At 45.4% G+C, this 18,840-nt stretch overlaps 2 protein-coding genes across 2 annotated transcripts in view; both read left to right on the top strand.

Moving 5' to 3' along the window:
* LOC137332466 (sodium channel protein type 4 subunit alpha-like) overlaps positions 1-5,191 on the top strand; it is a 77,767-nt gene extending 72,576 nt beyond the window's left edge. The window contains exons 4-5 of the mRNA XM_067996338.1: positions 3,959-4,040; positions 5,023-5,191. Coding sequence (XP_067852439.1) covers positions 3,959-4,040; positions 5,023-5,191 — 251 coding nt within the window. The remainder of the gene's footprint in view (positions 1-3,958; positions 4,041-5,022) is intronic.
* Positions 5,192-11,333: 6,142 nt separating this feature from the next.
* The window catches only part of scn5lab (sodium channel, voltage gated, type V-like, alpha b), a 321,528-nt gene continuing 314,021 nt past the window's right edge, over positions 11,334-18,840 (top strand). The window contains exons 1-2 of the mRNA XM_067967964.1: positions 11,334-11,412; positions 15,160-15,288. Coding sequence (XP_067824065.1) covers positions 11,342-11,412; positions 15,160-15,288 — 200 coding nt within the window. The 5' untranslated portion in view covers positions 11,334-11,341. The remainder of the gene's footprint in view (positions 11,413-15,159; positions 15,289-18,840) is intronic.

Raw genomic sequence — 18,840 nt, 5'->3', positions numbered from 1 at the left:
TGCAAGAGGATTTGAGTACAGGAGCAAGGATGTTTTACTGCAGTTATACAGGGCCTTGGTGAGACCACACCTGGAGTATTGTGTGCAGTTTTGGTCTCCTTACCTAAGAAAGGATATACTTGCCATCGAGGGAGTGCAGCGAAGGTTCACCAGACTGATTCCTGGGATGGCAGGACTGTCGTATGAGGAGAGATTGGGTTGACTCGACCTGTATTCACTCGAGTTTCGAAGAATGAGAGGGGATCTCATTGAAACATATAAAATTTTGACAGGGTTAGACAGACTGGATGCAGGGAGGATGTTTCCCCTGGCTGGGGGTCCAGAACAAGGGGTCACAGTCTCAGGATACTGGGTAGGACATTTAGGACTGAGATGAGGTGAAATTTCTTCACTCAGAAGGTGGTGAACCTGTGGAATTCTCGACCACAGAAGGCTGTGAAGGCCAAGTCACTGAATATATTTAAGAAGGAGATAGATTTATAGATACAGAAAGCATCAAGGGGTATGGGGAGAGAGCGGGAATATGGTATTGAGATAGAGGATCAGCCATGATCATATTGAATGGCGGAGCAGGCTCGAAGGGCCGAATGGCCTACTCCTGCTCCTATTTTCTATGTTTCTATGTCTACGTTTCTCCCATCCCCCACTATATGAAAATGCCCCCTGACCTCAGGGTTTGGGATGGGGAGGGGGGGTTCAGGGGCACAGCAGACTCTGACGGCCGGAAGCCCTGTCCCGGCAGACTCCCGGCAGCGGAGCAGGCTCCCGAGAGTGAAAGGGGGAGAGTGGGGGGAGTCAAAGGTATCAAACCAGCTGGAGAGTTGCAGGATTTAAACAAAGAAAAGAGTTACAGACGTGAAACGTGCCCACAGTTCGAGACACAGGAACACGGTCCGGAACAGTCGCCCTTAAAAAAAAAAAATTTACTGGCATAAAACAAAGAAGCAAATTGGCCATCGTCTATTATCACCAATAACCGCCAAAAGCGAAAATCTAAACTTTGGATTCAAATGTGGTTAAACACCTCTTGAATTTTCCTCTCGACCTCTGCAGTGACTTAGAATCATAGAATGATACAGCACAAGAGGTGGCCATTCGGTCCATCATGCCTGTGCCGGCTCTTTGAAAGAGCTATCCAATTAGTCCCATTATCCCTGCAAACTTCTCCTTTTCAGGTATTTGTCCAATTCCCCTTTTTGAAAGTTATAATTGAATCTGCTTCCACCATCCTTTCAGGCAGTACATTCCAGATCATAACAACTCGCTGCGTAAAAATAATTCTCCTCATCTCCTCCCTGGCTTTTTTGCCAATTATCTTAAATCTGTGTCCTCTGGTTACCGACCCCACCTGTCACTGGAAACAGTTTCTCCTTATTTACTGTATCAGAACCCTATATAATTTTGAACACCTCTATCAAATCTCCCCTTTAACCTTCTCTGCTTTAAGGAGAACAACCCCAGCTTCTCCAATCTCTCCACATAACTGAAGTCCCTCATCCCTGCTACGGTTCTAGTAAATCTTTTCTGCACCCTCTCCAAGGCCTTGACATCTTTCCTAAAGTGTGGTGCCCAGATTACTCCAGCTGAGGCCTAGCCAGTGATTTGTAAAAGTTTAGCACAACCTCCTGGCTTGAGTGCATCCCTTCGATTTGGTTGCTGTCTGCAGCTCGCTGCCAGGTGTAATCTGGAGGAAAGAGGAACCTTTTAATACTTTCCGGTGAATCATTCGACGCTGTCACCTTTAGTAGCGACCTTGCGAGGGACTTTATTACCCTTTCTTTTGTGACTCATACAATTCCGATAATGGCAGCCGGCTCTCAGCCTGCAGCTGGCAAGTGCTTTCAAAATAAAGCTGCAGTTTTTTTTTTAATATACACAGATCAGTGAAAAGCTGCAACCTAATCGTGAGGTTCAGCTCATATTTGCAAACATCTGGGCCCTTTTTTTTTGTTTCAGTCCCGTTTCCAGGCATCTATTGTTCTATATATAACTCGTTAAAGGTCAACTGATTGAGCTCAGTTTTTCCGATATATATGATGGCAAAAGCTGGCGCAACAGCAAAAACTAATTGCTTTCGCTTTTGTTTTCCCTTTAGTTTTCTCTCCTCCCCTCCCTTGGAGGCCTTGGAGGGAGCGCAGCGTAGATTTACCAGAATGATACCTGGGCTCCAAGGGTTAAATTACGAGGAGCGATTATACAAACTAGCTCTCTATTCCCTGGAATTTAGGAGATTAAGGGGTGATTTGATCGCAGTTTTCAAGATATTAAGGGGAACATAAGAACATAAGAACATAAGAAATTGGAGCAGGAGTAGGCCAATCGGCCCCTCGAGCCTGCTCCGCCATTCAATAAGATCATGGCTGATCTGATCCCAACCACAAATCTAAAGAACACAAGAAGTCGGAGCAGGACCCGGCCACATAGCCCCTGGGCCCTCTCCGCCACCCACAGGGCATTGACCGATCCGAACTCAGCTTCATGTCCAATTTCCTGCCCGCTCCCCATAACCCCTAATTCCCTTTACTTCTAGGAAACTGTCTATTTCTGTTTTAAATTTATCTAATGATGTAGCTTCCACAGCTTCCTGGGGCAGCAAATTCCACAGACCGACCACCCTCTGAGTGAAGAAGTTTCTCCTCATCTCAGTTTTGAAAGAGCAGCCCCTTATTCTAAGATTATGCCCCCTAGTTCTAGTTTCACCCATCTTTGGGAACATCCTTACTGCATCCACCCGATCAAGACCCTTCACAATCTTATATGTTTCAATAAGATCGCCTCTCATTCTTCTGAACTCCAATGAGTAGAGTCCCAATCTACTCAACCTCTCCTCATATGTCCGCCCCCTCATCCCCGGGATTAACCGAGTGAACCTTCTTTGTACTGCCTCGAGAGCAAGTATGTCTTTTCTTAAGTATGGAGACCAAAACTGTATGCAGTATTCCAGGTGCGGTCTCACCAATACCTTATATAACTGCAGCAATACCTCCTTGTTTTTATATTCTATCCCCCTAGCAATAAAAGCCAACATTCCGTTGGCTTTCTTGATCACCTGCTGCACCTGCATACCAACTTTTTGATTTTCTTGCACTAGGACCCCCAGATCCCTTTGTACTGCAGTACTTTCCAGTCTCTCGCCATTAAGAAAATAACTTGCTCTCTGATTTTTCCTGCCAAAGTGCATAACCTCACATTTTCCAATATTATATTGCATCTGCCAAATCTCCGCCCACTCACCCAGCCTGTCTATATCCCCTTGCAGGTTTTTTATGTGGAAGAGAGGGATAGGGTAGATAGAGAGAAACTATTTCCGCTGGTTGGGGATTCTAGGACTGGGGGACATAGCCTAAAAATTAGAGCCAGGACTTTCAGGAGTGAAGTTAGGAAACACTTCTACACGCAAAGGGTGGTAGAAATTTGGAACTCTCTTCCACAAATGGCAGTTGATGCTAGATCAATTGTTAATTTTATTGATAGATTTTTGTTAACAAAAGGTATTAAGGGAGATGGGGTTAAAGCGGGTATATGGAGTTAGGTCACAGATCAGCCGTGATCTCATTGAATGGCGGAACAGGCTCGAGGGGCTGAATGGCCTACACCTGCTCCTATGTTCGTTCCTATGTTCCCGAGGCATGGACTCACGCTGGGGTTGCCAACTCTAGTTGGACGTATTCCAGGAGGTGTCATCACATGACCTCCTGCCTCCAACTGCCCCATCCCCCTACACTCCTCGCCATTGGTCAGCTCACACGCCCATTCTCGCAGTGCACCACCTTCACACGGCCAGTCGAGATGTGAACGGACTCTTCATTACCTGATTGGATGATTCTCGACTGTCGGTCAAAACAGCCTTTTTTTTCCCCATGTCATGATATTTTTATAACTAATAAATAAAAGTGCTCAAAGAACATTTTTTTAAAACCCCACGACGTTTTAATGACTCTTGTGATTTTTCTCCCAGAGTTGCTCGCAGCAGCGTCCTGGAGATTAGTCTTTAATTCCTGGAGGCTCCAGGGCAAATCTGGAGGTGTTGGCAACCTTGAGTCAGGCTGGGATATGGCTTCATTGATACTTCACCCATGCCAAACTTCTTCGCCCATGTGACTGTTCTTCACAAGCAAGCCCAGGCAGCAAAGTTTCAGCAGACTACTTGACCATGGAGGTTGGAGGTGGTGCAGGCCGTCCCAACAGGGCCCAATCTGGCCGTCATTTGACCCATGCACTTTCCACCAAGTGTGAGGGGACAGTGAATTGTAGCCTAGCCCAGTCCCCCTGCCTCTCCCCACCCCACCCTACACCACCACGACCTCAGCTGAGACCAGTTAATTCAGCACCAGACCAGGAATTGAAGATAGACCATTCCTGCTCTGTACCACTCAGTTCCATATTGAGCAACTGACCCCTCCCCCCACCCGAGGAAGCCCTCAGTAGTATTCTTAAACCATCAGTATTGGTGTTGTGGGGTGAATACCTCTGCCCCCACAGGGAGCGGCGCTCGAAAGGAAGCATTGGTCAGAAAGTGAGCTACAACCGGCAATGCTGGCTCTCCGACCCAAGCTCCCTTTGAACACGGTTCCCTGTGGCTAAGAGCAGGATCTTTTTTACGCAATGGAATGCGTTGCCCGAAAGGGCGGTGGAAGCAGATTCAATAGTAACTTTCAAAAGGGAATTGGATATATACTCGAAAGGGAAAAAGTTGTAGGGAAAGAGCAGAGGAGTGGGGATTAGTTGGATAGTCAATCAAAGAGCCGGCACAGGCATGATGGGCTGAATGGCCTTCTTCTGTGCTGTATGATTCTATGATTCTAAGAGCAGGATGAATGAAATTACCCTCATTTCCTTTTACTCTGTGATTTTTGTTTCCACCACTCTGGAGACAGACACCAGTGAGAATTTATTTAATGCTCGAGCAACCAGTGGAAATTTCTGATGTTGGTAAATGAAGTGTTTTTGAAATAATTGGTACACTCTTGCTGAAAACAAAAATTGATTCCTCCACTTTCAGTTTCTTGCCCCCTCCTGAAGATGGTTCCATAGATGGCAACAGGTCTCCAGTATTTTGCCTAAGTGGCCGCTCTTCATGTGTGAACCTGGACAGCAAGAGTTCAGAGGCTATTTCTCCACCGGGAGTATCACAGCCGAGCCCACTCCTGATATCCACAAGGCCCACTTTCCACCAGAGGTCACTGGATAGTGATCAGGAATGTGTGAGGTCAGCTGCGATGTTCTCAATGGTCAAAGATCCTGTTGATACTGACCATGTCAGTAGGCTATTTAACCACGGATGGCATCACATGGAAGGTGGCAGGACAAGTTGATTAGGTGTTAAAAAAGCATACGGGATCCTTGGCTTTATAAATGGAGGCATAGAGTACAAAAGCAAGGAAGTTATGGTAAACTTTTATAATCATTGGTTAGGCCCTACTGGAGTATTGTGCCCAATTCTGGGCACCACACTTTAGGAAGGATGTTAAAGCATTGGAGAGGGTGCGGAGGAGATTTATGAGAATGGTACCAGGGAAGAGGGACTTCAGTTATGTGGAGAGACCGGAGAAGCTGGTGTTGTTCTCCTTAGAACAGAGAAGGTTAAGGGGAGATTTAATAGAGGTGTTCAAAATTACTGCTAATTGATAGCAATACATGGAAACACTCAGATTGGCTCATCATTAGGAGGCTTCTCCCATATTAATAACTCCAACCAAAGGAGAAATTTGCCGGGCTATGGGGAAAGAGCAGGGCGGGAGTGGGACTAATTGGATAGCTCTTTCAAAGAGCAGGCACAGACACGATGGGCATGAATGTGCTGTAAGATTCTATGATGAAGAGCAGCCATTTGGGCGAGATGCAGGTGGGATGGCAGTGCCCGTCTAACCATGCCCCATGAGTGACCAGATTCAGGAGAAAAAATGTGCTTGTCTCACTTGGGCCGTGATATTACTCCAAGATATACCAGATTGGAGGTTACTTTTCCACATGCCGGCTGATGGCGGGGAACCTTGCAAAACCAGGGGTGCATTTCCCATGGGTTTTCCTGTGTTGAAATCAATGGACGGACACTGCCCGCGAGTTCCTGACGTTCACCAGGTTAGCGGGCGAGGAGCTCCGCCACCAGCCGGCCACGGAAAATTAACCCCCTCGCGTGCCCGGGTGAAATTCCTCCCTCCGCTGCTCTAATGCAAGTGCTGGCCCGTTTAAAATAAACAGGTTAACTCCTGCATTAAAAATAACAGAAGGAACCTCATGCAAAAAAAGGTTATGCGGTCACCTGTCCGACGGTCAGGGACGCCAACCCTGTTTGGACGTGTTCTTGGAAGCTTCATCACATGACCTCCCGCCTCCAACCGCCCTGCCCGGGCAAACAGCCTTATTTTTCCCCTCCATCTCCAAAATTTTTATAACTCATAAATGAAAGGGTTCAAAGAAAATGGAAAAAAAAACCCTCCATTTTTTAAAACCCGCTATGATTTTTTCTCCTCCCGAGTGTTGCTCGCAGCAGTGTCCAGGAGAGGAATCTTTAATTCCTGGCGACTTGAGGACAACCCTGGGGGGAATAAGAAACCCTGCTCACGGTTAGTCACCAGATCTGGAATTGGAGTAAGGGGATGAACCAGGGAAAACCTTTATTTGTACATTGTGACTCGGCCCATTCAACTCAGCTACAGATATCCAGCTCGATCCAACATTTTCCCAATTATGCTCCGCTGATATAATGCCCTGGCATGAACCGCCAACTTAAATCGGTGGGTTGGAATTAGCCCGCAGCTCAAACCGCTTAAAACCCTGACCATTTTGTCAGGGGGGTTTTACGCTACTCCCTCAAGTTTACAACATGCATTTCTCCCAACTTTACTTCATGAGTTTGAAGTCTGATTAGTTGGTTTTATAAGTTTCTAGAGATCAAGCGTGCTGTTTTTAATCAGGGATTCATTTGAAACGATGATGTTTAAGAATGTAACTCAGGCAGTTCCACTGGGTGTTGGGAAGGGGGAGGGAGAGGAGGAGAGGGGTGGGATTGGGTTTCTCTCTCTCTCTCTCCCTGTGTGTGAAGGGTCTCGGCGGGGGAGTTGCATTAACTGGTGCTGATTCGAGCGGGAATGAAACCAACTTTGGCACCTCGCTGACTTCCCTGAATCACATTTCACGTTGTCGCTGTCATGAGTTTCCATGTCACGTTAAGAGGCTCCTAATCAAGCCGATCGTGCCTTTGAGCGCAAGGCAACAGCTTCGGCATAGCAAGCATTGGTTTGCGGTGACGTTCTCGGTCGCAGCAAGAGTTCAGGACCGTGTTTGTGGTTTGTGGTATTCTCGGGGGGGGTGGGGGGACAGGGGGCTCACCCACGGCTCTCAGCTCGGTATGAACGGTCATTGGGATCACATTTTGCGCCGATCGGAAAATCTGTCGCTGCGCTGCTGATTTTTCCGAAATTCTGGTAAACGGGACATGCTGACCACCGACCTTTGCTCCCACTAAAAGAGCATTAAGAGCCCCACGTTGACCCCATTGTATTATAATTGGTAAATATCCACAAGGTTTAACTTTTTTATTTATCTGTTAAAAAAAAACCCTTTCTTTGGCTCATTTTATTCCAAACAATTGTTGTCTCTTAAGGCTTCAGTATAACTGCGACCACTGGAATGAGAGCGGTGGCCGCAGTATAACTGGAGCCCTAGAGAGTTTTAGTGCAATGTGAAGTGCAGGTGGCAAAACCAGAGTTATACTCTCGGCTGCAGCTCACAACCTGCTCACCAGGAGAGTACTGACGTTTGCTTATTACACACTTACATGGAGCCCAGCTCGCTGGCAGCTCCCCCACCCACCCGATGTATGAGAGTGCGGGCAGGAGATTTCTGGTCACTCATAACATTAAAAAGATTTGCTACTAATTTTCAACTTGTTTGCCCGGGCAGTAACCTGGCAGAGTGATTCACCTCCCCCTTTGTCGAACCCACTGGATTTATCGTTCTGCTGAAATCAATGGAAGGGAAAGCGGGCAGGCTTTCTCTAAAAGGTGGGCGATCTGTTCCGCCAGTCGTTTTGTTTGGTCCAGCAAGCTCATATCCAACCACCACCCCCTCTTCCCACCCCACCGCAAAAAAAAATCCTGCCTCTGCCGTAATCCCTTCCCATCCCTCTCCTGCTGTGTGACTAGTTAGGTTCATCTGCCAGAGAGAAAGGGCAACCATTGCAAACTCTAGAGGTGGCCCAGAATATTAGCCCACACAACACTGCTTCCATTATCAGAATAAGATAAAACCTTTTTAACCTCTCCCCTGTTACAGTCTCCATGCCTGAGGTGCCCCTGCCAGTGCGGATTGACATGAAGCCTTTCACGTTCTCATTGGCACATTCATTTAAAATGTAACTATAGCCCCAATTTTAACCTAACCCGCCCGGCGGGAATGGGGTGGTCCCGGGTCAGAAGCCCATTTTACACCCCGCCCGATTTTAGTCTCCATCGGCTGCAAACCACTGTATGAACAGCGTGACTTGTTAATGTACTATCCCAGTACCACATTTATTTCAATAAAGAACATTTTTGTTTCGCCAAGAATAAAAATTCATTTAAATTTGGGCGGTGGGGGAGGGGGGGGGGTGCCCTATAAATGAATTATTCATAATTTTTGAATTATTCATAATTTTTTGAGGGGTGGGAATGGTTGAAATTTAAATTGTGGCCAGTATGCAGGGATGTGAGTAAACAGGGTAATTTCAATAACTTCTCAGGGTGATTTTTGTTTTTACTATTGTGAAGGCGAAGGGGACACCAGAAATAACGAAACACTGCAAAAGGGGAAATCTGCAGCTGCGAACGGTTTGGGTACAAACTTGGGACCTAAGATCATTCTGGTACATCTCGAAGATTGAAATGCTAGTTATGTCAAATATCAGTTTAATAACACAAAGAATGCTTCGACACGTTAAAGCCAATGGATCTTGTTTCTTCTGAACAGAGGGTTTGACCCATTTGCATGTGTTTTTTGCATGTAAACGTAATTGAGAACTTTTGAGAACACAAGAACACAAGAAATAAGAGCAGCAGTAGGCCATCCGGCCCCTCGAGCCTGCTCCGCCATTTAATAAGATCATGGCTGATCTTCGACCTCAATTCCACTTTCCCACCCGATCCCCATATCCCTTGATTACTTGAGAGTCCAAAAATATCGATCTCAGTCTTGAATATACTCAACGACTGAGCATCCACAGCCCTCTGGGGTAGAGAATTCCAAAGATTCACAACCCTCTGAGTGAAGAAATTCCTCTTCATCTCAGTAATAAATCACCCACCCCTTATCCTGAGACTATTCCCACTAGTTCTAAACTCTTCAGCCAGGGGAAACAACCTCTCCGCATCTACCTTGTCAAGGCATCTAAGAATTTTATACGTTTCATTCTTCTAAACTCCAGTGACTATAGGCCCATTCTTCTCAATCTCTCCTCGTAGGACAACCCTCTCATCCCAGGACTCAATCTGATGAACCTTCCTTGCACTGCCTCTGAGGCAAGTATATCCTTCCTTGGGTAAGGAGACCAAAACTGTACACAATACTCCACGTGTGGTCTCACCAATTGTAGCAAGACTTCCTTACTCTTGTACTCCAACTCCCTTGCAATAAAGGCCAGCATACCATTTGCCTTCTTAATTGCTTGCTCTATCTCCATGTTAACTTTCTGTGTTTCGTGGACAAGGACACCCAAATCTCTCTGAATGCCAACATTTAATAGTTTCTCACTGTTTAAAAAATATTCTGTTTTTCTGTTCTTCCTGCCAAAGTGAATAACCTCACATTTCCTCACATTTTACTCCATCTGCCACCTTCTTGTCCTCTCACTTAACCTGTCTATATCCCTTTTCATACTCTTTATGTCCTCCTCACAGCTTACCTTCCCATCTAGCTTTGTATTGTCAGCAAACTTGGATACATTACACTCGGTCCCTTCATCTAAGTCATTAATATAGCTGAGGCCCAAGCACTGATCCTTGCGGCACCCCACTAGTTACAGCCTGCCAACCTGAAAATGACCAGTTTATTCCTACTCTCTGTTTTCTGTCCGTTAACCAATCCTCTATCCATGCTAATATATTACCCCCAACCCCATGAGCCCTTATCTTGTGTAACAACCTTTTGTGTGGCACTTTATCAAATGCCTTTTGAAAATCCAAATATACTACATTAACTGGTTCCCCTTTATCTACCTTGCTAGTAACATCCTCAAAAAATTCTAATAGATTTGTCAAACATGATTTTCCTTTCATAAAACCACGTTGACTCTGCCTAATCATATTATGATTTTCTAAGTGACCTGTTACCACATCCTTAATAATGGATTCCAGCATTTTCCCGACAACTGATGTCATGCTAACTGGCCTGTAGTTCCCTGTTTTCTCCTTTCCTCCTTTCTTGAATAGCGGGGTCACATTTGCTACCTTCCAATCTGCTGGGACCGTTCTAGAATCTAGGGAGTTTTGGAAGATCACAACCAATGCATCCACTATCTCTGCAGCCACTTCTTTTAGAACCCTCGGATGTAGGCCATCAGGTTTCCTCTAAGACGCTCATTATGTTACCTTGAAGTATCTTAAGAAAACAAAACAGAGGTCTAAATGCCCCTGAAATGCTATTGAGCAAAATCAAAAACAGTTGACAAAATTCAGGAGCGAGTATTTTGAACTTTCTTTCCCCCAATTCTCCGACGTGTCATCCCTACATTCGAGCACTAATTCACAGTATATTTGTGTGCAAGTGATGCATTTTGCACTACCATGAACTTCAATCATGTCCAGGACAAACGGGAGATTCGGGGACAATCTGGGAAAATAAGGAACATGGGAAACTCCTTCTGGAGCTATTTGACGATCACCAAAAGAATTGTGGCAGAGGTACAAGTCCGTCCTGATTTAGGCAACTTCCGTGTTTAAAGTGTGATACACATTAACCAAACATCCACACTGAGAAACATAATCAGCACATAGAGTTGGATTTCCAGGGGCAAACAGGGACGTGCCCGTTCAGGGTCGTTGCTTGGTGTCAGGAATTTCTTTTCAATTTCAAAATGTTTCTCGGTGACATGGAGCCCATCAGAATCCCCAATCCCAATTGAATGGATGTGCACGTGATGGGAAAACCAGCACCATCAATGCTAAAACCTCTTAAACCCTTAGCTTGCCAGTTGGGATCATACCAGCTAACTACCCAGTTAACTAGATAAGTGGAAAATTGTAATATATCTCTCTACTTTCTTGCTTTAAAATCTTGTTGAAAAGCAGTGCGGGTTGTGTAGCCAAGAGTTGTAATGTTCCTGATTTTCCTTAACTCTTATTTTACATTGTTCAATATGTTTATTATGTGCACTATTTTGACCAACTGTGTGTTCATGACCTTGTCTGATCCTGGCCAATGGACGAAGAATGTCGAGTGAGTATGAAACCACACTCCTTTCTTGTGTATTGTAATGCTTTCTGTAAACAAACCTTTTAAAACTCTGCTCTTTTTCTTATGCTATTCCCCAAATTCCTTAAATAATGTTGACCTTTGAACTGTGCCCTTATCTGTCCCGATGAAATGCTTTGCCAAGTGTATCTTGCCTAGTGAGGCCCAGTTGGGAAGTAAGTTAATATTTTAAGCATACCCAGTTCATAATATGCTACCCACATACGCTATGCTGCATCCAACCGAAATCATGATGCGACAAAGTTTATCTTCATTATAAAAATGGTTTGCTCTCTTCCTGAATCTTCATTAAAGGAATTGAACAAGAATTAAATGTTTATTTAATAATTACAGATTTGGACAGCAACTCTCAGTAAATATAATTCTACATTACATTGTTATCATCCATTATAATTGCTGCTTGATTATTGTACAGGGTGAGCATTTGTGTAAACTCTACATTGATATAATAACATGGTAATAATTGTATTTTTAAAAAGGCCTTTGGACCTAATACTGAAAGTTGAACGGCAAATTAACCTTTCTTCCTTTAATGAAGAGGCCTGAAAAATATGTAATTACTCACCGCCAAAGGACTTTTAAAGATGATTTTTCTCTGAAAAGAAGGGGTTCATTGATATTTAGCATGAAATGAACCCTGGGAGTCATTTCCCATTCTGAAAAGAGTCCAGAACATACCTCTCAACTTGAGAACTTCAGAACTTGGTACATACTTAATGTAAGAAAATAGGAAAGAGTGGAGATTGACCAGAAGCAACCAAGAGAGACCCAGTCACAAAATGGAGACTAAGCATAAAGTCCACCTGATGTGGACGATTCAATTTTAAAGAAACAGGTAGGCTTAGCTCTCTTCAGCCCTTTAGAAGGTGCCTGCTAATGATTGTGATTATCTTGTGAGGACTCTTATTTATTATACAGAATAAAACTGAGCCTATGTCTATTAAAGGGTAAACTTTAGGAAAGAAATTGGATTTGCAGTACAATGCGCAGTCCCTACGTGTGATTGATGCTTTCAATTTAAACAGAATTGCTCCAACTCTACTGCTAAGAGGATATATATTCGGGTAGACAACTATTCTGTCACAGTTTGCTCAAAATTACAGTGAAACAATGAACCACAAATACAAACTGGATAACTAAAAGCTTTCACACTGTTGGCCAGAAAAATCAACTGAAGTTATTTGAAAAGCATTTTTAATATTACAGAAATGATTTGGAGTGCTTAATCAACAAAAAATGTTTTGAAGGACACAGGAATGACAGATAGTCAGCTGATTTATACTCATTGATAGCCCATGACATTGCTTTTGAGTCATTGGCTCAGATCCTGACTTGAACATGGGGTTCACATCCTCAGCTCAAAACATGGGCCCACCTAGGCACCAGCAATGAGCCAACTCGCCCCTGATTCTAGCCTTGGGCCTACTTCAGCCTCAGGACCGCTTAAGCACTGCTCAAGCCCTAAACATGCTCAGTCTTTTATCCCAAGCACTTCACTGCTGCAGGTCCCAGAGCTGTTTGGTGGGGAGGGGGGTTCCTGGGTAGGAGGGGTTCCTGGGTAGGAGGGGTTCCTGGGTAGGAGGGGTCCAGGGTAGGAGGGGTCCAGGGTAGGAGGGGTCCTGGGTAGGAGGGGTCCAGGGTAGGAGGGGTCCAGGGTAGGAGGGGTCCTGGGTAGGAGGGGTCCAGGGTAGGAGGGGTTCCAGGGTAGGAGGGGTTCCAGGGTAGGAGGGGTTCCAGGGTAGGAGGGGTTCCTGGGTAGGAGGGGTCCTGGGTAGGAGGGGTTCCTGGGTAGGAGGGGTTCCAGGGTAGGAGGGGTTCAGGGTAGGAGGGGTCCAGGGTAGGAGGGGTTCCTGGGTAGGAGGGGTCCAGGGTAGGAGGGGTCCAGGGTAGGAGGGGTCCAGGGTAGGAGGGGATCCAGGGTAGGAGGGGTTCCTGGGTAGGAGGGGTTCCAGGGTAGGAGGGGTTCCTGGGTAGGAGGGGTTCCAGGGTAGGAGGGGTTCCTGGGTAGGAGGGGTCCTGGGTAGGAGGGGTCCAGGGTAGGAGGGGTCCAGGGTAGGAGGGGTCCAGGGTAGGAGGGGTCCAGGGTAGGAGGGGATCCAGGGTAGGAGGGTTCCTGGGTAGGAGGGGTTCCAGGGTAGGAGGGGTTCCTGGGTAGGAGGGGTTCCAGGGTAGGAGGGGTTCCTGGGTAGGAGGGGTCCTGGGTAGGAGGGGTTCCTGGGTAGGAGGGGTCCTGGGTAGGAGGGGTTCCTGGGTAGGAGGGGTTCAGGGTAGGAGGGTTCCTGGGTAGGAGGGGTCCAAGGTAGGAGGGGTTCCTGGGTAAGAGGGGTCCAGGGTAGGAGGGGTCCAGGGTAGGAGGGGTCCAGGGTAGGAGGGGTCCAGGGTAGGAGGGGTTCCTGGGTAAGAGGGGTCCAGGGTAGGAGGGGATCCTGGGTAGGAGGGGTCCAGGGTAGGAGGGGTCCAGGGTAGGAGGGGTCCAGGGTAGGAGGGGATCCTGGGTAGGAGGGGTCCAGGGTAGGAGGGGTCCAGGGTAGGAGGGGTCCAGGGTAGGAGGGGTCCAGGGTAGGAGGGGTCCTGGGTAGGAGGGGTCCAGGGTAGGAGGGGTCCAGGGTAGGAGGGGTCCTGGGTAGGAGGGGTCCAGGGTAGGAGGGGTCCAGGGTAGGAGGGGTTCCTGGGTAGGAGGGGTCCAGGGTAGGAGGGGTTCCTGGGTAGGAGGGGTCCTGGGTAGGAGGGGTCCAGGGTAGGAGGGGTCCAGGGTAGGAGGGGTCCTGGGTAGGAGGGGTTCCTGGGTAGGAGGGGTTCCAGGGTAGGAGGGGTTCCTGGGTAGGAGGGGTCCTGGGTAGGAGGGGTCCAGGGTAGGAGGGGTCCAGGGTAGGAGGGGATCCTGGGTAGGAACAGAGTTATGCGATGGAATTGTTTTAATTTGATGTGGTTTGGAGTGATCTAATTGGTCAAAGGCATTCAGCACTGCAGATATACAAGTTAAGATTAAGGAGAAAAGTCTGGTGGCACTTTTTACACCCAAAGGCTAATAGAGTTATGGTGTAATTCAGCAGGAAATTTAAAAAAAGAAGTCGGATGCATTTCTGGAGAGAGTCGGGGTTGAGGTGTATGGTGACAATCCAGGGAGGGGGGATTGATCTATCAAGAAGGGAGGGGCTTATTGGGCATAATGGCCTCTCCCTGTTCTTCAAAATTCTGATGTTCTTGTCTGCATGTGTGGTTTTTGACATGATATGGTATATTAATTAAGCAGCCAGATTGAAGGTTCTTTCTTAGTAACACTGAGTGTACCATTTTCTGAACTAAAGTCGAAGAAAACAACAGTGATGACATAGGGAACGATTGGAATGTGAGCCTCATTATAGATAGTTGAGAGGTATGGTGTACAATCACGCAGATACCAGCTAGGGTAATACCGAATGCTTCATATTCTCATTCCTCTCATTGACCTGTCAGAAGATATGCTTTTTGGTTTAAAATGACTTGGGAAATTTGGTCCATTCCTGTCTTGATGACCACCAATTCATCGAGAAAATGTATCGAAGCTTGCAATCATTGTAAGGCTGATGATCACACCTGCTTCTCCACTTCCCTGTTTTCCATTTTCTATCCTGAGGTGCCATACGATGTGGCTCACATTGTGGAAGAGCCAAACGCACCTCGATCCCTTCATCAACCGCTAATGCTGTTCATTTTCAAACACTTTACCAGGTACACTTTCACTGGCATTTACACTTTTGAATCAATGATAAAAATATTGGCAAGAGGATTCTGCATTGATAGATTCACCTTCCTTCGAGATCCATGGAATTGGTTGGATTTCAGTGTTATATTATTGGCGTAAGTAAAATATGGTTTTATGTCAAGAGATAACACCAGCTATGTACTTTTTTCTTTCTCCTTCTGCTTGCACTCTTTTGAGTGGAATCTCTAGATCTTAGTTTGGAAATATCCTGTGTTTAACGATAGTGCTTTCTGTCCACTCTGACACTGTTTTCTCTTCTATGTCTCTCTGCATGTCTGATTTTTGAATTTGCCATGCACCTCTTCTGAAAATAAGCATTTCTCTGTCGGTCGTTTTAAATTGTTTTGGGATGCTTCTTTTCTGAAAATCCAATGGAAAGTTAAAAGTTTGTCACTGTTTGAAATCAAGCTCAGGTTGGGACAGAGTCATTATAATGTAAGGGTCGTGTTCCATGCATGGAGACTCTGTAATCGAACCCTGTCGCAGAAAGGAGAAAAATGCAGACCATTTATGATTTGTCCATTGGAGCTATTTGAATTTTGAAATGATTTGTGGTGGTTGGGTGGAAAAAAGAGACAGAATATTGTTCCTCCCCCCCGCCCCCCCTTTCGAGACTTTGATTTGTATTTAGTTCCAAGAGAGGAATTGAAATTCTTCCCTCCTGTCAGTTGTGTGCATTAGTAAAACGAGTCAGGACATTCTCAAAATACTTGAGAGTGGACATCCGTCCGCAGAACAGAACTGCATTTTGGAGCAACGCAGTTGTCTCTCTGTGAACCGGAAGTAAGAACGGACAGTGCCACACTGGTGCTATCTGCCTTCAGACGGAGGTGCATTTCTATTGAGCCCAGCAGAGTAGATGAGCCTCATGTGGTATAACTGAGATTACCTGATTTGTCCGTGCCTGCTGATCAGAATGGGGAAAAGCACAATCTGATCAGCAGGCACGGACAAATCAGGTAATCTCAGTTATACCAGATGAGGTTCACCGCTACTGTTCTTTGGTTCGATGATTCTTATCGGTCACTCAAATCAGCCAATGAGCCACATAGAATCATAGAATCATAGAAGTTACAACATGGAAACAGGCCCTTCGGCCCAACATGTCCATGTCGCCCAGTTTATACCACTAAGCTAGTCCCAATTGCCTGCACTTGGCCCATATCCCTCTATACCCATCTTACCCATGTAACTGTCCAAATGCTTTTTAAAAGACAAAATTGTACCCGCCTCTACTACTGCCTCTGGCAGCTCGTTCCAGACACTCACCACCCTTTGAGTGAAAAAATTGCCCCTCTGGACCCTTTTGTATCTCTCCCCTCTCACCTTAAATCTGTGCCCCATCATAAAACTAATCCTATCACACATTTTTCACCAGAAAGGAGTTTCTCGGGCACTTGAAATTAATTTTGGGTTGGGGAAATTTGACAAGTAGACCTAATGGATGACAGACACAGCCCCTAGAGCTTCTACTCAAGGTTCAAATATATAAATTGGATGGTATCTTATAGTAAGGACAAGGGAAATTGAACCAGGGGTCATTGATTTGTGGACAGAAAGTCCAGTATAGGGAGTACTTACCCCTTAATGTCTGTTCTTCCTGTTTAATTCAAAATCCAACCTTCCTCTAAGAAGCAACCTGAATGTTGCTTGGGATAACATTCTGATGTTCAGTACATACTCTGATGACATAATGCAAGGGGCAGGAGGAGGCGAAGCACATCTGTCCTACAAATTTGAGCAATATGTAGAAGATCACCCAATGGTTCATCACCGAAATGTAGCATCTGATGTGGTAGTGAGCTACACAGACCAGGAAGGTCCCAGATTCAATTCTTGGTCTTGTTAACTGGGTTAACTGATCCCAGTAGGTGTGTAACAATTGAATGTCGAATAGCCTGCTGATACCTTCAAGGGTCACACTTGGATAAGGTGCCAGAGCCTTTGCCAGTAGCAATAGGACCCATATAGTGGCACAAAGAAGGGAGAAAATTGGAGAAAAAAAACTAATAATAATAAGTGGAATTTAATCTTGTCAGTACAGGATAGAGGTGCTTTGCAATTTGAGATATTAATAGTAAGCTTTTCCGGTACCTGTGATTAGGAGTTATCCATGCCTTGGAACATAATAAAATGTTCCTGACAGTTCTGGAGAAATTGGATTTAGTCACTGTCTATACCAGATCATGAACATGGTCCATCAGAAAGACCTCACTGCTCATTGCCCATCAATAGATCTGTCTCAGGCAGCCTTTGGGCAGCACCATGCATGGAGCTAGCAGTTTAAATGCAATATCGATTTCAAACTAAAAAGGGGGGAAAAGCAGACATGAAGGAGCAAGTACTTGAAATGTAAAACAGCATCATCTCCTACGGGGTGAGTAGTAGATTTATAATAGGGGGTAATCAACAGGGTTACTTATTGTTTTGGTTATTGTTTCAAACTGAATATTCTGCTACATCCAGAAACTCTCCCAACAGCCTGCATGGATTCCAAGGATTCGGATATATGTAGTTTGACTTACTATTTGAAGATAAGGTTGGACGTGACATGCCGCCCAAAGTTGATTGGGTTTCCTATTATATTCACTGTGCCTTTCTGTGCTGAGGCACCCCATTATTATATTTCCCCATTCATGTGTGACGTTTATTAGATGTCAATATGACTAGGGTGTCAATAGATTAAACACAGCAGAATACACAATGGTCCTTTGTCCTTAAAAGTTTCTGCCAGGCTACAAGCAGGTTTTAGCAAACATCTCACTTTTTAACAGGTATTGACCATGATGATTGGTGATATTTTAGCTTGCATAGAGCCTTACTAGAAATATAGTTACTGTTAACAATTGTCAGAGTTTTAGAAGATAAGGATTTTTAGGAACGTAACGGGTCATTAAAAGTCCATTAAGCCAGTCCATTTTGAGAGATCAACCCCTTCTACTCACTTTCTCAACATATTCACCCAACTCCTATTCTTTCCAGATATGTATCTAATTGCGTCTTGGATCCATTTATACTGTTTAAAGAACTGACTTGCCCTGATACCCTATTACCCACTTGGTCAGATTTCCCTTCTTACTCCTAACTTCCTGATTTGTAACATCTGTCCCCTTGTATTTAAACCCTTTGACCCAGTGAACAATTTATCTGCTTTACCAAGCCCTGTGCATGATTCTGAAACGAGGCCACCTTGAAGTCTCTCCTTTTCCATAGTGTATTTTGTGGTCAGCCATGCCCAGAAGCCCATCACCAAGTTTGGCAGCCTTTAAACTAGTGGACAAACCTACACCTGGATAATTTCTGTTTGCTCAATGTTGTGGAGTGCACATTCTCTCCCCATGGGGACACTTACCCACAAAAAGAGAGTTTAGGCGCAGGCTGGTAGAGCCAAGGGTTAAAGGACCCTCAAGTATGTGCTGTAATTTAACCAGCTAAAATCGTGCAGCAGACCACTGGTTGTCCAACTAGGAGCATCCTACCAATTAGGGTATTGGCCTATTGGATTATCTGGAGAACAATCTTAGCTCCAGAGATGGCTCTACACATCCAAATTCCATTACTGAGCCAGGCTGTCCAGTCTAAAGAGAACAAGCCCAACTTCTTTAATCTTTCCTCATTACTTAAATTCCTGATATCGTGGAATCATC

Source organism: Heptranchias perlo, chromosome 2 (genome assembly GCF_035084215.1).
Source record: "Heptranchias perlo isolate sHepPer1 chromosome 2, sHepPer1.hap1, whole genome shotgun sequence".
NCBI classification, from domain to species: Eukaryota; Metazoa; Chordata; class Chondrichthyes; order Hexanchiformes; family Hexanchidae; genus Heptranchias; species Heptranchias perlo.
Note: the sequence above shows the minus strand (reverse complement) of the source record. Positions and strands in the feature narration are given on the sequence as shown.